This window comes from Anthonomus grandis, chromosome 14, assembly GCF_022605725.1.
Source record: "Anthonomus grandis grandis chromosome 14, icAntGran1.3, whole genome shotgun sequence".
In the NCBI taxonomy this organism is placed as follows: domain Eukaryota; kingdom Metazoa; phylum Arthropoda; class Insecta; order Coleoptera; family Curculionidae; genus Anthonomus; species Anthonomus grandis.
In genome coordinates this window covers 1,202,653-1,219,826 of record NC_065559.1, presented here as the reverse complement: position 1 = coordinate 1,219,826, position 17,174 = coordinate 1,202,653, and the positions used below count along the sequence as shown (strand labels likewise).

At 27.9% G+C, this 17,174-nt stretch overlaps 1 protein-coding gene across 3 annotated transcripts in view; it reads right to left on the bottom strand.

The window, feature by feature from the left end:
- LOC126744515 (carbonic anhydrase-related protein 10) overlaps positions 1 to 17,174 on the bottom strand; it is a 440,398-nt gene that overhangs the window by 332,204 nt on the left and 91,020 nt on the right. For all 3 annotated transcript variants that reach the window (XM_050451949.1, XM_050451950.1, XM_050451951.1), the window contains one exon: positions 13,224 to 13,274. In XM_050451949.1, the coding sequence (XP_050307906.1) occupies positions 13,224 to 13,274 (51 nt within the window). The remainder of the gene's footprint in view (positions 1 to 13,223; positions 13,275 to 17,174) is intronic.

Sequence of the window (17,174 nt, the reverse complement as noted above, 5' to 3'; positions counted from 1 at the left end):
ATATTGCCACTGGATTGGTAATGGAAAATGAGAAAAAAAATTGGTCCTTAACCTTAAGATTTTGTAATAGAGAATCTGGGAGTTTGTCAGCATTGTTCTAAAATAGTTAATGTAGGAAAAAATAAATAGGGGTTTATAAAAAAATAACTAGGGGTTCGTAATTTATCGGCTGCAAGAAATGTTCCCTTTATAGGGAGTTTTTAAGTAGTCAAGCAATTTATTTAGTTTTTTGTGCTTCTCAATGTTTTTGTTACCAGTTTTTTGTATGTAGCCCTATTATGCTAATTTATTAATTATTTCAGGCTCTTGACCTCATTTTCAAGTTCTTTCAGGCAATGTTAAATAATTTTATTCCAGGCATTTGATTTATATTTTTTTTAAATTTATTATTTAGACCTTATAAATTATTTCTCACCTTATTAAGGCATTAGAAGCATTTGTTTATGATTGTTGAAATGATTGCAATAATTTTCCACGTTTTTCAGGTATACAAAGTAATTTTTCACTTTATTTCAGGCATTACAATTAATTTTTCAGGTATTTGCAATTCATTGCAAATTTTTTAACCTATGAAGTAATTTTTGAAATTATTCCAGGCACTTGATACATTTTTTTAACGTTTTTAGGCATTAAAAGTTATTTCTTACGTCATTTTGGTATTTAATGATTTTTTAAATTTCTTTTTATTCATTTCAATAAAAAAAAAATTTTTTCTTGGCATCGAGGATTTTTGTTTAATTATCCTTTCAGTTATTTCAAATACTTCTTAATAAACATCCTTTCAGGCACTCGGATCAAGTTTGTTTGGGCTTTTGGGCATTTTAAATATTTTTTTTAAATTATACCAGGTATTTAAATAATATTTTACTCTATTACAAGCATTTGTTAAATTTGTACATGTATTTGGAATGAAGTACAAAATATTTAAAATTGCCTTAAAAAATTTTGGTCAATTGCTTGAAATAAACAATTATTTATATTTATTAGAAGTGCCTGGAAAGTATCAAAAATGACGTAAAATACCTAAAAAGATATGGAAAATGAGTTCGATGCGATTCCTATAAAATTTGGAAAATTACGTCGAATTCTTGGAATATTTGAAACACAAATTCCAATTCCTGGAATAAAAAAAAACAGAAATACATAAAATTTATTGTAAATGCTTAAAAAATGTGCATATTTTAAATGCAAAACTAATTGCAATGCCTGGAAGATACACGAACGTAAAATGCCTAAAAAATATTTAAAATTTCATAAAAGATATCGAAAGTGCTTGGCATATAAAAATATTTAAGAAAAAAAATAACAAAATAAAAATTGCAGTTTCTGGTAAATAATCAGTAGTTCCTCAACTTTATTTATACATATATTATAAATAAAGTCGCGCAATGCAAGAACTGGAAAATTTATCATTGTAATAAATTTAGAGCTTCAAAGGTTAATACCAATGTTGTTAAATAATTTATTTTTTATTTTATGATTCTAGCTTCAATAGATCAAAAGTTATCCGTCATAGACTAGGAGCTTGACGCACCAAGGGTCTGCTGACGTACACCAAAATTCAAATGGACATATCTCATAAACAGTTAACACAATAAAATTAAAAATAACAAATTCTGGTAGAGAATTAATTGTTTTTCAATTTTGGTTATAATACTATTGACTCTAGGTCAACCTCCAAGGAAGATATGAGTCATTTAATTGGAGTTTGGTCTGAAATAAAGTCGTCCATTGTAAGAAATGGAATATATCTAGTTATATTTAATTTAAAGCTTTGGCAGTTACTATCAATGTTGTACAATGAATTATTCCTATTCCAATAAAGTTTGTTTTATTATTTTAGCTTTAGTAGATCAGAAGTTATCCGTCATAGACTAAGAGCTTGAAACAGCAAGGGTCTGCTGACGTACACCATAATTCAAATGGATATATCTTATGAATTCTTCATGCAATAAAAATGAATGTAACAGTTTCTGGTAGACAATCAATTATTCTTCAAATTTGTTAATAACATTTTTGACTGTATCTTAACTATCTGAGGAGATATGATTAATTTACTTGCAGTGTCTCCTTTGAACGCGCCATCTTAGATAACAACTGAAAAATCTACAGTTGTATTAACTTTAGAGCTTCAGTAGTTATTATCAATATTGTACAATAAATCATTCTTTATCCGATGAAGTTTGTCTTATGATTCTAGCTTCAGTAGATCAGAAGTTGTTCGTCAAAAACTTGACCTCATGAACTGTTGACGCAATAAAAATTAAAGCTTCCGTTAGATAATTAATGGTTCTTCAATTTTGTTTATTACACTGTTGACCATAGATCAATTTCTAAAGAAGATATGGCAACATTGATCTTGAGGAGGCGTGGTTTGTAAATCAGTTAAGGTCAATTAATTCCAATTCCAACTTCATCATTAACTACAATTTCAATTCATGGTAATGCTGCCTAATTTCTGATATATTTTTATGAAAGCGATATCGGCATATTCTTCTTCTTTTTTCTTCTTCTTTATCTTAATAAAAATTAACGTCTACGTAAGCTGCTCTCTTGTTCACACACACATGTATGACGTGAAGCATTAAATATTTTGAATTGCAAAAAAAAAAGGATCGAACTATCTATTTAAGGCTAGCGTTTGGTTAAGAAGAAAGTGTTGTTTCATCAAGACAATGCAGCAGCTCACAAATCCGTTATTGCAATGGCCAAAATTAACGAATTAAAGTTTGAATTGCTACCTCATGCACCCTATTCGCCAGATTTAGCTCCCTCAGATTATTTTCTGTTTCTAAATTAAAAAAACTGGCTCAGTGGTCAAAGATTATCCAACGATGAAGGAGTGATGTCTGCAGTTAATGGCTATTTCGAGGCGCAAGACAGTTCTTATTATAAGCAGGATATCGAACTTATAAAACATCGCTAGGAAAAGTGTATAGAGCTGAAAGGAGATTATGTTGAAAAATAAATACATTTTTTTCCAAAATTTTCGTGTTTTCTTTCTTGGGTCGGGTACTTCTGGTCTTACAATACACCAGTAATTGCTAATTAATTTTTTTCTCAAGGATTATTATTCTCTGGATGATCCGTACCTGCCAGTCTAGTAAAATAATAATTATGCTAAATCCCTAAACTGTTCTATATTATTATTAGGAAACTAAAAGAAAAAAAAACCATCTGCAGGAAAAGCGGATTCCGAACAAAGTTGTTCAAGAAAACTGAAAGTCCTAAAAATGGAAAAATGTTTCCCGCTTTTAAAAACCCAATTACATTTTCCGGGAATACCGCGGCTATAGTTATTACCGTATCCTTAAAGGCATCTCTAATTCGTTGTATAATTAAGTTCGGCGGTTCTTTATTAGGTTCTCTTAATTTTTTTTCTTTCCTGTTTTTTCATTTTTAAAATTTCTGTTCTGGATGTACTTGAATATATGCAAAAGATATGTCCTGGAAAAAGCTTATACTTACTTGTATAAGACGTTCAGAGATTTTTTCTTTTAGCTCCAATAGTTTATTTATACATTTTTGGCCCTTAAACATTAAAAACGATTAAAGGTTACTGCAATATAATTTTAATAAAAACCAACAAAAATAAAATTCTCAATTAATTTTAAAATTCAATACTCTCTCGTTTTTTTTTACTTTCAGTGGAACAAAAAGCCCTCGTTACTTAACCGATAATTATTTAAAAAAAAAATACCCTCATCCCCCAATTATCGTCGAACGTAAAATTATTAAATAACTTCGGTAATTTTTTCGAAATCGAATAAAATAGTGAATCACCGGTAATTCGGTTTCCGATCATTACCGCCCCGCTCTAATAATAAACAAATATTGCGCTCGAGTAAATATTACGTTTTTATAAATAATTGCTGCCCTTTTATTTTTTGTTATTAAACGGTCATTTGACGGGTTAAAAAACGCGACATTTATGCTGTTTTTTTTGGGAAACGGAGGTTTAATTAGGTGATATTTATGTATATTATACTGATAAAAATGGTCTTTTTATCAGGTTAATAAATTTTATTTAATCTCAGGCATTATAATATTCTACTAGCATCAAAATGGTCCTCTTTTTATAAACCTTGGAACATCCCAAAAATGATCTTTAAGTGTGTGTGTGCACCAGTTAAAATAGAATTTAAAGCAGAATAAGATCTTGAGAAAAAAATCAAAATTTACGTTCGATAGTTAATTTATTTCAGGCATTTTACGTTTGTATATATTCCAGGCATGGCAATTAATACTATTCAAGCATTTAACATTTTTAAGGTATTTAAGGCAATTATTCCAGGCATTTGGTAAATTTATAATCATCTTTCAATAATGATTCATTCATGTCAGGTATATTATTGATTTTTATTCAGGTATTCTAAGTCAAAAATTAGAGCGATTTTTAGGCCTTAAATGCCTTTTTTGATATTTTCATTGTTATTTCAGTTAATGTTAATCTTATGACATTTTTCCTAATCGTCAAACTTAAAAACAATTAAATTTCCCTTAAGAAATGTTAATGCAAGTTGCACGTATCTTTCACAGGATTCTAGATATTTGAGGATAAATTTAAAAAAAATATTCGTAACTAGGAGTATCTACTTGCTATTTTAGGTGATATCTCAGTTAATATTGATCCTATGAAATTTTTTCTAATTACCAAACCTAAAGACAATTAAATTTCCTTTGAGAAATCTTTGTACAAGTTTTATGTACCTTCAACAGTCTTGGAGATATGTTGAGATTAAGTTAAGAAATTTTTATTTGTTACTAGGGGTATCTTGAGGCACATTTTAGTTGATATCTTGGTTAATGTTGATTTTATTACATTTTTGCTAATAATCAAAATTAAAAACAATGAGTTTTCCTATAAAAAACTATAATGCAAGTTTCGTGTACCTTTAACAGTTTTCGAGATATTTTTAGATCATCAAATTGAAAATAAAATTATTTATAACTAGGGGTATCTACTTTCTATTTTAGGTGATATCTCAGTTAATATTGATCCTAATTAATCATATCTATTGAGTCTTACGTTAGATTATTACCAGGTGATTTTGTCCTAATTAATTTTCATCAATTTCTAAGTAATTTTTATGAATTTCAAAATAATTTAAAAAAATCTTTTCTGTATCCAGAAATTAGTGATTTTTAATTAATTTTCCTAAAATTATTTCCATAAAGTCATTTTAATTAATTAATTAATTATAGGTGTTGTTCATTGATAACCATGTTATTTCTAAAGATTTGTATATTACGATTTATAAGAAAATTCCATGGTTAGATGACATAAGACTTTCATACATTTTTAATTATTTTTAACGAAAAATATGAAATTTTAATTAATTTCTCTACATTAACGGTTTTTTTTTAATGAAATTTTAATTAATTATTAAACGATTTCCATAAATTATTCTCATGTTTCCGATTAATTTGCAAGGATTTCTTATTGATATTTGTCAATTTTTATATATGACCTCTTCTATTATTGATTGTTCGTAGTGAGTTTCCATTAATTTATATGTGAATTTTTCTTATAATTGATTTTTATCAATTTCCAATTTTCTAGTAATTTTGATTTTTTAAGTAACTTTTGTGAATTCCTTATGAATATTAATTAATTATTTTCTATTTATTAGTGGTTAATTTATATTGATAAATTAATACATCTTTTTTATTTCATAAGTTTTTCATTAATTTTTTAAGGTTTTTTAATTAATTTTTAGATAGCTTCCGTATAATTTTTTGTAATTCTTATTAAAGGATAATTTTTACTAGGGTACTAGGGGTATCTAGTGACACATATTGGTTAATATCTCGGTTAATATTGCTCCTATGACATTTTTCTAATTACCAAAATTAACGACAATTAAATTTCCTTTAAAAAACTTTCTAACAAATTTCATGTAACTTGAACAGTCTTCGAGCTATTTACTGTTCAAATTTATAAAAATTTATTTGTAACTAGGGGTATGTATTTACTGGTACATTTTCGTTGATATCTCAGTTAATGTTGCTCCTATGACATTTTTTCTAATTACCAAAATTAAAAACAATTAAATTTCCTTTAAAAAACTTTTTAACAAATTTGATGTAACTTGAACAGTCTTCGAGATATTTGCTGATCAAATTTATAAAAATTTATTTGTAACTAGGGGTATGTACGGGCACATTTTGGTTGATATCTCAGTTAATGTTGTTCCTATGACATTTTTCCTAATAAACAAAATTAAAGACAATTAAATTTTCTATGAAAAACTTTAGTGCAAATTTTATGTACTTTTAACAGTCTTGGAGATATTTGCTAATGAAATTTATAAAAATTTATTTGTAACTAGGGGTATGTATCTACCGGTACATTTTTGTTGATATCTCGGTTAATGTTGCTCCTATGACATTTTTCCTAATTATCAAACTTAAAGAGAATTAAATTTCCTTTAAGAAACTTTAATGCAAGATTCATGTAGCTTTAATAGCGAGAAATTAAAAAAAATATTTATAACTAGGGGTATGTATCTACGAGCACATTTTTGTTAATATCTCAGTCAATGTTGATCCTATGACATTTTTCCTAAGAACCAAAATTAAAGAAAATTAAATTTCCTTTGAGAAACTTTAATGCAAATTTCATGTAACTTGAACAGTCTTCGAGATATTTGCTGATCAAATTTATAAAAATTTATTTGTAACTAGGGGTATGTCCGGGCATATTTTGGTTGATATCTCAGTTACTGTTGCTCCTATGACATTTTTCCTAATTACCAAAATTAAAGACAATCAAATTTCCTTTAAAAAACTTTTTAGCAAATTTCATGTAACTTGAACAGTCTTCGAGATATTTGCTGATCAAATTTATAACAATTTATTTGTAACTAGGGGTATGTCCGGGCATATTTTGGTTGATATCTCAGTTACTGTTGCTCCTATGACATTTTTCCTAATTACCAAAATTAAAGACAATCAAATTTCCTTTAAAAAACTTTTTAGCAAATTTCATGTAACTTGAACATTCTTCGAGATATTTGCTGATCAAATTTATAACAATTTATTTGTAACTAGGGGTATGTCCGGGCATATTTTGGTTGATATCTCAGTTACTGTTGCTCCTATGACATTTTTCCTAATTATCAAACTTTAAGAGAATTAAATTTCCTTTAAGAAACTTTAATGCAAGTTTCATGTAGCTTTAATAGCGAGAAATTAAAAAAAAAATTATAACTAGGGGTATATATTTACGAACACATTTTCGTTAATATCACAGTTAGTGTTGCTCCTATGACATTTTTCCTAATTACCAAAATTAAAAACAATTAAATTCCCTATAAGAAGCTTTAGTGCAAAATAAAATATATAACAAGTCTAAATCTGCAAAACGCAATCTGGCCATTTAAACCGCCAATAAAATCTAATTAAAATAAACGACAACAGTTATCCTCTTATGACGCGTTATAGGGACTAAAAAAAAACCCCTCGGAAGAAAATCCCTGATAATCCCAAGATTAAAAATGAGATACAGACCGGGATCTCTGTGTCAGGACGGCAAATAAGCCGGATTAAACCGGCAAAATATGGCCGAGTTTAGCTCTTTTTTTTTGTAAATTTTTCACCGATCTGTTTTCCGATAAATCATATTCTTGTATGCAGCCAAATAGCCGTTGTAAATTTTCCCCGTGTTTGCCTTTGATGTATAGTCACGGCTAAAGGGATTAGGATCCAGTTAAACGGACACCGATACGTCGCCTAATAGATAGAATACACGATTTTGCAACAATATAATAATAAAAAAGTCGGTTTTAGCAGGTCTGGAGATTGGTGATTTCTTTGATAATGTCCCAGTACCTTTGTCAGAGGCACCATTAGAGCTTACAGCACCAAAAGCTCTGTTAGAAATAACGCAATTCCCCTAGTTATATTCGATAATTATTAGAAATCATGCCTTTTTTCGGGTCAATTATTACTAGGAGCTCGTAGAAATATAACTAGTGGTTTATAGACTACCAACTGCATCAAATATGTTCCCTTTCAAGCTGAGATGGACAATAAATAACGTTTCAAAATAAAGAAAATTGAAGTGGAAAATAACGTAATGGTTAACGAGTGGTTTGTTTGCGTGTTGTAAGGCCTCCTCTTTTATTACGCTGATCGATATGAGGCAAACTTCACTTCACATGGAATCACTTTTGAAATGTGTTGCACCTTCAGTAAATAAATTTTCTGTCGAAAAGGTTTTTCGGACATATCTCTGTCTCAGTTTATCCAATAGAGTTTATCAAATTGTTATCTCAGTTTATCTCAATGTAGTTGAAATTTTCCAGATAGTACCCATAGAAGCCGAGATATCGACCCTCAAAGTTTTTTTATTTTTGGGGTATACCCCTTTATTAATTTTAGGAGCTATACTTTTATTATAATATTAATTACTACTTGAGACACCTATTTTGCAAGGGTTTTTGAGGTAATAAAGCCTCTTTATGCTGTAGTCCTTAGGATTTACTATAGGAACTTTGGCGCCCAACAGTGTGGAATAAAAACCAAAAGTTTGACCTTTCTTACAATTTAAGAACCTAAAATTTTGTAAAAAATCAGAAATACTCAAATAACTGAACCATTCAGGTACTCCTACCTTTAAAACAGCATCTGCTCATTAAAAAAGCAACCGAATAACCATAGATAAAACTACGACGGACCCTCACTTTAGGAAAATTTAACCAAATAATAATTAAATTAAACTTGTTTATAATTATTACAACAAATTGCGTCAGTCATTAAAAGTTGATGCTCGACAACTTTTCGAGGGGCCTCTAAACTTTCGAATCAAAAACGTTATACCGAATAATAATTAAATGGCGAGGGTACTTTTACTAAAAAAAAAAATAAGGCTTTTATATTTTTTTTTCTATTTAAAGTTTTATTAAGACAATCATTAACATACAAAAAAACATGAACTGTGCCTTGTTTATATATCTACTGTCTAATGTCTATCGCTACCTCGTACCTTTTGAAGATGTATAATTACTAGAAACAACCCTTACTAGAATTTCAAAAAAGAAAACCACCCTTACGGGGGTGGGGGGGGGGGTTGCATTAGCATAAACAAGTGAGTGAGTGCTGTATTAGCATATCAAAATAACGCCCTCGGTATAGCCGCGTTATTGTGTTCCATTTCCGGCTGGCCAACGCTCCACAAAGGAAGCAAATTTGATTTTTATCGTCCAACCCTTCCCGAACCACCCCCCCGCCGTCCGCCGACCCACCCCCGGCTGCTCGTCCGCCGGACTTAACTAATTCAGCTATTCGACTGCAATTGCTTGAAATTTTACCATCCAGGTTTTTTAAAGGGTTGTGTTTTATTTTTTTTTAACTTACATTGTGAAAAGGTTAAAATAAAAAAAAGAGAAAAATGAGTGTTTTGGCGAAATTCGGACTTTGTTGGGCGCCAAAGTTCTTATGGTAGATCCTACTAGACTGCACCAATAAATAAAATCTTAATTACAGGACACTATTTAAATAATGATCTTTTTGGAGTAATAAAAAAAAAGACAATTTTTATATTTTGTCGATTTTTTCTAAAACTATATATAAAATGAGTGTTTTAACTTCTGCAATTAAATCGATGCAAAAATGCCTAAAGAAAAGCTAGAGTACTCTTTTGCCCTAAATTCTATATTAAGGAAGTTATGGGCGATTCCTTGAAAATGGTTCGAATTTTGACCTCAAAAATTTCGAAAAATTCAAAATTTAAAAAAATCAAAAAACAAAATTACTATAAGGTAGAGTGGTAAAGAGGAATCAAAAAAGCTATTTAACGCTTTTTTTTAAGTTTGATAATAACGGCACAAACATTTTTTAAAAATCTAATTTTTCAAAAAACTGACTCAAAATTTAAAAAATTAATACGTAAAAAATGCTTTGAGAAAGGAAAATGTGTTTTAAATGAAAAAAAAAATATTTTTAGAATTACGTCCAGGAATTACTTCCCAAAAAATATCATCCTGGAATTACAGATACCTAATTGTAATAATTTTTTTTTCAAGTCCAGGCAATTGAGAATGAGCTGTTTAACTGCCTGGAATTACAAATAAATTAAAAATGAAGAATTTCAGACAGTTGAATGCACGTCCAGGAATTACCTCAACTACCTAAAATTTCCCAAAATATCCTCCTGGAATAACAGAGACTATAAAGTCGTAAATTATTTTTTTTTAATTCCAGGTAATTGAGCCTGAGCTGTTTGACTGTCTGGAATTACAAATAATTTAAAATAGTAAATCGAAAATTTCAGCCACTTGAACGAACATCCAAAAATTTCTTGAATTGCCTAATGTCTGCCATCTGATTTAAAGGGACTGTATATTTGTAAACTAATGGAATTACAAATCCGTCCAGGAATTATTGTAATAATTTTTTTTTCAATTTTAAACAATCGAGAATGAGCTGTTTGATTGCCTGGAATTACAAATAAATTAAAATTAAAAATGAAGAATTCTAGACAGTTGATCGCAGAACCAGGAATTACCTCAACTGCCTAAAATATTCTCCGGGAATTACAGAGATTATATAGTCTTAAATTGATGTTTTCTTTTTCAATTCCAGGCAGTTGAACGACGTCCAGGAATTGCTTCAACTGCCTGGATTTATCCAAATAACCCTCCTGGAATTATAAATAATAATAAATAAATAAATATATCTTTATTTGGTATCAAATACAGATTTGCCCCAAAATACTAATAATTACAAATGTTTTAACAAACAAGCAGCATTAGTAATATAAAAATTAATAAAAGAACAAATAGAGAGAAAAAAAAACTAATTAAATCCAATATTAGAGGGACTATATAGTCGTGAATTAATGGAATTACAAATCTGTCCAGGAATTACCTCAACTGCCTGGAATTTCCCAAATATTCTCCGGGAATTACAGAGATTATATAGTCTTAAATTGCTGTTTTCTTTTTCAATTCCAGGCAGTTGAACGACGTCCAGGAATTGCTTTAACTGCCTGGACTTATCCAAATAATCCTCCTGGAATTATAAATAATAATAAATAAATAAATATATCTTTATTTGGTATCAAAAACAGATTTGCCCCAATATACTAATAATTACAAATGTTTTAACAAACAAGCGGCATTAGTAATATAAAAATTAATAAAAGAACAAATAGAGAGAAAAAAAAACTAATTAAATCCAATATTAGAGGGACTATATAGTCGTGAATTAATGGAATTACAAATCCGTCCAGGAATTACCTTAACTGCCTGGAATTTCCCAAATATTCTCCGGGAATTACAGAGATTATATAGTCTTAAATTGATGTTTTCTTTTTCAGTTCCAGGCAGTTGAACGACGTCCAGGAATTGCTTCAACTGCCTGGACTTATCCAAATAATCCTCCTGGAATTATAAATAATAATAAATAAATAAATATTTCTTTATTTGGTATCAAATACAGATTTGCCCCAATATACTAATAATTACAAATGTTTTAACAAACAAGCGGCATTAGTAATATAAAAATTAATAAAAGAACAAATAGAGAGAAAAAAAAACTAATTAAATCCAATATTAGAGGGACTATATAGTCGTGAATTAATGGAATTACAAATCCGTCCAGGAATTACCTTAACTGCCTGGAATTTCCCAAATATTCTCCGGGAATTACAGAGATTATATAGTCTTAAATTGATGTTTTCTTTTTCAGTTCCAGGCAGTTGAACGACGTCCAGGAATTGCTTCAACTGCCTGGACTTATCCAAATAATCCTCCTGGAATTATAAATAATAATAAATAAATAAATATTTCTTTATTTGGTATCAAATACAGATTTGCCCCAAAATACTAATAATTACAAATGTTTTGACAAACAAGCAGCATTAGTAATATAAAAATTAATAAAAGAACAAATAGAGAGAAAAAAAACTAATTATATCCAATATTAGAGGGACTATATAGTCGTGAATTAATGGAATTACAAATCCGTCCAGGAATTACCTCAACTGCCTGGAATTTCCCAAATATTCTCCGGGAATTACAGAGATTATATGGTCTTAAATTGATGTTTTCTTTTTCAATTCCAGGCAGTTGAACGACGTCCAGGAATTGCTTCAACTGCCTGGACTTATCCAAATAATCCTCCTGGAATTATAAATAATAATAAATAAATAAATATTTCTTTATTTGGTATCAAATACAGATTTGCCCCAAAATACTAATAATTACAAATGTTTTGACAAACAAGCAGCATTAGTAATATAAAAATTAATAAAAGAACAAATAGAGAGAAAAAAAACTAATTAAATCCAATATTAGAGGGACTATATAGTCGTGAATTAATGGAATTACAAATCCGTCCAGGAATTACCTTAACTGCCTGGAATTTCCCAAATATTCTCCGGGAATTACAGAGATTATATAGTCTTAAATTGATGTTTTCTTTTTCAGTTCCAGGCAGTTGAACGACGTCCAGGAATTGCTTCAACTGCCTGGACTTATCCAAATAATCCTCCTGGAATTATAAATAATAATAAATAAATAAATATTTCTTTATTTGGTATCAAATACAGATTTGCCCCAAAATACTAATAATTACAAATGTTTTGACAAACAAGCAGCATTAGTAATATAAAAATTAATAAAAGAACAAATAGAGAGAAAAAAAAACTAATTAAATCCAATATTAGAGGGACTATATAGTCGTGAATTAATGGAATTACAAATCTGTCCAGGAATTACCTCAACTGCCTGGAATATTCTCTTGGAATTAAAGGGACAATTTAGTCGTAAACTAATTATTTTTCAATTCCAGGCGCCGTTTACGATAATATTTATATTTAGTATTAGAAGAAAAAAAAAACGAAAACTCGCAGCTATAAAAATAAAATTGATAAATCAAAAAAGTTTCCCTTTTTAAAAGAGTGTTCCATTGTACGTATCGGAGAGAAAAGTTCGCTCCGCCCTCCTTCCCATTGATATATGGCTTTTTTGACACATATTTTCATATTATAACGACGAAAAGTATAAAGAATGCATTGCGAAAGAAACTTTGTCCCGTTATTATTTTATATAAAAGAAAACTTTGGTTTATCATAGAAATTGGGGAGAATAAATAAACAAATAAGGAAAGGCGTAGCAGTGGCAACACTTAATTAGTCCAGTTATTGTTAAATTGAATAGTGAAAGTTTCATTAAAATTGGGAGAATTTTTGAAAATTTGTGATTATTATTGCTTACCTGAAATTCCGTCATAGGTCCACCATTCTTCCCAGCTCACTGCTTGTATCACTGCAATAAAATTATATAATGATTATATAAAAATAATTGTAATAGACTAATATATAAATTTTAAATTAAATATATTTGGATATATAAAGGTTCAATCAATTCAGACAGTTTGGCGCCCAACAGTGTGGGAATAATACAGAAAATTTCCAAAATTTCTTTTAATAATCATATTTGAGCGAATGTTTTCATGTTATTTATTACAAAAGGGCCATTCTTTGATTTTGACTTTTTTTTCGAGTTATAAGTCAATTTTTGAGTATTTTTTTTGACAAAATATTTTTTCCAAATTTTCTTGTGGCCTTATTATGAAGCTTAGAAAAAAGTGTTATAGGGCTTTTTTTATGCTAATTTAACGCTGTACCTTCTGGTAATTTTGTTTTTTGATTTATTTGAATTTTAAATTTTTCGAAATTTTTGAGATCAATATTCGAACCATTTTCAAGGAATCGCCCATAACTCCCTTAATATAGAATTTAGGGCAAAAGGGTACTCTAGCTTTTCTTTAGGCGTTCTTACATAGATTTAAATGCAAAACTTAAAACACTCATTTTATATATAAAATAATTAGAAATTATTAAAAATGCCTTGAGTAATGATAAAAGTTACTACAAATACTAAAGAAATTAATTGTAAAAAAATTAACTGCATTATAGGTAAATTATTTTAAATGCCTGGAATAAAGTAGAAAAATATTTAAAATTGCCTGAAATATATGGAAAATAATATCGAGTGCCTGGAATAAAAAAAAAACAATAACATAATAAAAATAATAATTTCTGGTAAATAATCAGTTCTTCTACAACTCTATTTAAGAACTTTGTGACTCTAGCTGCAGAGAAAATGTTAGTCAGTTACTTCCAGTGTCATCTGAAATAGAGTCATCTATTGTAATAACTGGAAAATCTGTAATTGTAATAAATTTAGAGCTTTAACAGTTATTACCAATATTGTACAATAAGTCATTTTCAATTCGATGAAGTTTACTTTATGCTTCTAGCCTCGGTAGATCAGAAGTTATCTGTCAAAAACAACATCTCCTATAATTATTAAAAGCAATAATAAATTAATAAATTAATAGGAGTTCGTAGAAAAATAACTAGGGGTTCGTAGTCTATCGACTGCAAAGATTTTTTTATATGGAAACTTTATTCCAGGCATTTGATTTATATTTTTTAAAGTGTATTCTTTAGAACTTGTGTTCTCACGTCATTAAGGCATTAGAAACGTTTCAAATATTTGCAATAATTTTTCAGGTTTTTTAAGCATTGAAAGCAAATTTTTAAGCATATGAAGCAATTTTTGAAATTATTCCAGGCACTTGATACATTTGTTAATGTTTTTAGGCATTAAAAATTATTTTTTTACGTCATTTGGGTGATAAATAATTTGTTTAAATCTTTTTTTAATTTATTTTAAATTATTTTTATTTTTATAAGATATGACATTTTCAGACATTTGAAATTTGCAATTTTTTTACACTTGTGTTAAATTTGTTTGGTTTTTTTACTTTACTTCATGTATTCAATTTATTTTTTGCACTATTACGTCAATTTTTTAAAATAAATAAATTTAAATGCCTGGAATTAAATAAAAAATATTTAAAATTACCTAAAAGAGATTAAAATTAATAAAAGCAAATGCTTGAAATTAAAAAAAAAATACTGAAAAGAAAGAGAGAAAATAGACGGTCTTGTTTAATAGTCCAGGCACTAGTGACATAATTTTGCACGGATTTGTATTAATTTAATACAAGCAATTAATTTACAAAAAACGCCTGGACTATTAAAAAATATGGAATGTGTAGGAGCGAGAAAGCAACATTGCGCAAGATTGGCCTTGTAAATGAGCGTTAGACCAAGACAACACTGTTCAGTGACAGTACGTCAGAGCGAAAGGTCTTGTTTTATAGTCCAGGCACTAATGATATAATTTTTCATTTATAGTCAATACATGAAATTTATTGTGATTTAAAATTATTTAATAGAGATTATAAATAATGTCAAATGCCTGGAATAAAAAAATTATTAAAGGAATATAAAACACATAAAAAATGCCTAAATTTGAAATATGCAAATTTTTATATAAATTTAAAATAATTTGTCAAGTGCCTGGAATAATGTAAACAATTATTTCAATACATGTAATAAGAATTAAGTAAACAATAATTTAAAATTGTTTAATAGAGATTGAAAATATGGGACTGAAATAAAAAAAAAATATTTAAAATTATTGGAAGTACCTGAAGTACACTGAATGCCTGGAATAAAATAAAAAATTATTAAAAAAAAAATATTTGAAAAACGATAAAAATATTTAATGATTATTAAAAATGCCTTAAGTGATGTTAAAAATTACTTCAAATACAAAAGAAATTAATTGCAAAAAAAATTAACTGCATTATAGATCCAAAATATATGTAATAGATTATTTCAAATGCCTGGAATAAAGTAGAAAAATATTTAAAATTGCCTGAAATATATGGAAAATAGTATCGAGTGCCTAAAATTTTAAAAAAATGTTAAAAAAACAATAACAAAATAATATATATATATATCCTATAATTATTATAAGCAATAATAAATAAATAAATAAATAGGAGTTTGTAGAAAAGTAACTAGGGGTCGTAATGTACCGACTGCAAAGAATTTTTTATTTATAGGGAATATTTAAGTACTCAAGAAATTATTTCAGGCACTTGACCTTATTTTTAATTTCTTTCAGGCAATTTTAAATAATTTTTAAAATTTATTCCAGGCATTTGATTTATACTTTTTTTTAATTTATTCTTCAGACCTTACAAATTATTTCTTACCTTATTAAGGCATTAGAAGTACTTGTTTATGAGTGTTGAAATATTTGCAATAATTTTCCACGTTTTCCAGATATACAAAGTAATTTTTCACTTTATATCAGGCATTACAATTGATTTTTTAGGCATTTGCAATTCATTGCAAATTTTTTAGCTTGTGAAGCAATTTTTGAAATGATTTCAGGCACTTGATAATTTTTTTTAACGTTTCTAGGCATTAAAATTTATATTACGTCATTTGGGCGTTTAATAATTTTTTAAATTTATTTTAAAATTTATTTGTATATATTTCAAGAATAATATGATGGATTTTTTTAAATATTTTCATTTCAGTTATTCTAGGCATCTAGGATTTTTTTTCCAAATAGCCTTTCAAATATTTGAAATTCACTAATTTTTCAGTCATTTCAAATACTTTTTAATAAACAACCTTTCAGGCACTTGTATCAAGGGCTTTTAGGCATTTTAAATATTTTTTCAACTTATACCAGGAATTTAAATAATAATTTACATTATTCCAAGCATTTGATAAATTTGTACATGTATTTGCAATGAAGTACAAAATATTTAAAGTTGCCTTAAAAAACTTGAGAATAAATTGTCAATTGCTTGAAATAAACAATTATTTATAATTATTAGAAGTGTCTGGAAAACATGAAAAATTACGTACAATGCCTAAAATATATGGAAAATTAGTTCGTGCGATTCCTAAAACATTACGTCAAATTCTTTATATATAGAACAAAAATTCCAATTCCTGGCATAAAAAAAAAAACAGAAATACATAAAATTTATTGTAAATATTAAAAAAATGTGCATATTTTAAATGCAAAATTAATTTCAATGCCTGGAAGATACACGAACGTAAAATGCCTAAAATAAAGTAAAAAATATTTAAAATTTCATAAAGGATATCGAAAATAATATCGAGTGCCTGGAATATAAAAAATATAAAAAAAAACGAATAACAAAATAAAAACACCTGTTTCTGGTTAATTTAACTCCAGATCAACTCCCAGGGAAGATATGAGTTATTTACTTGCAATCTTGTCTAAAAAAGAGTTATCTATTGTAAAAATCAAAAAATCTCT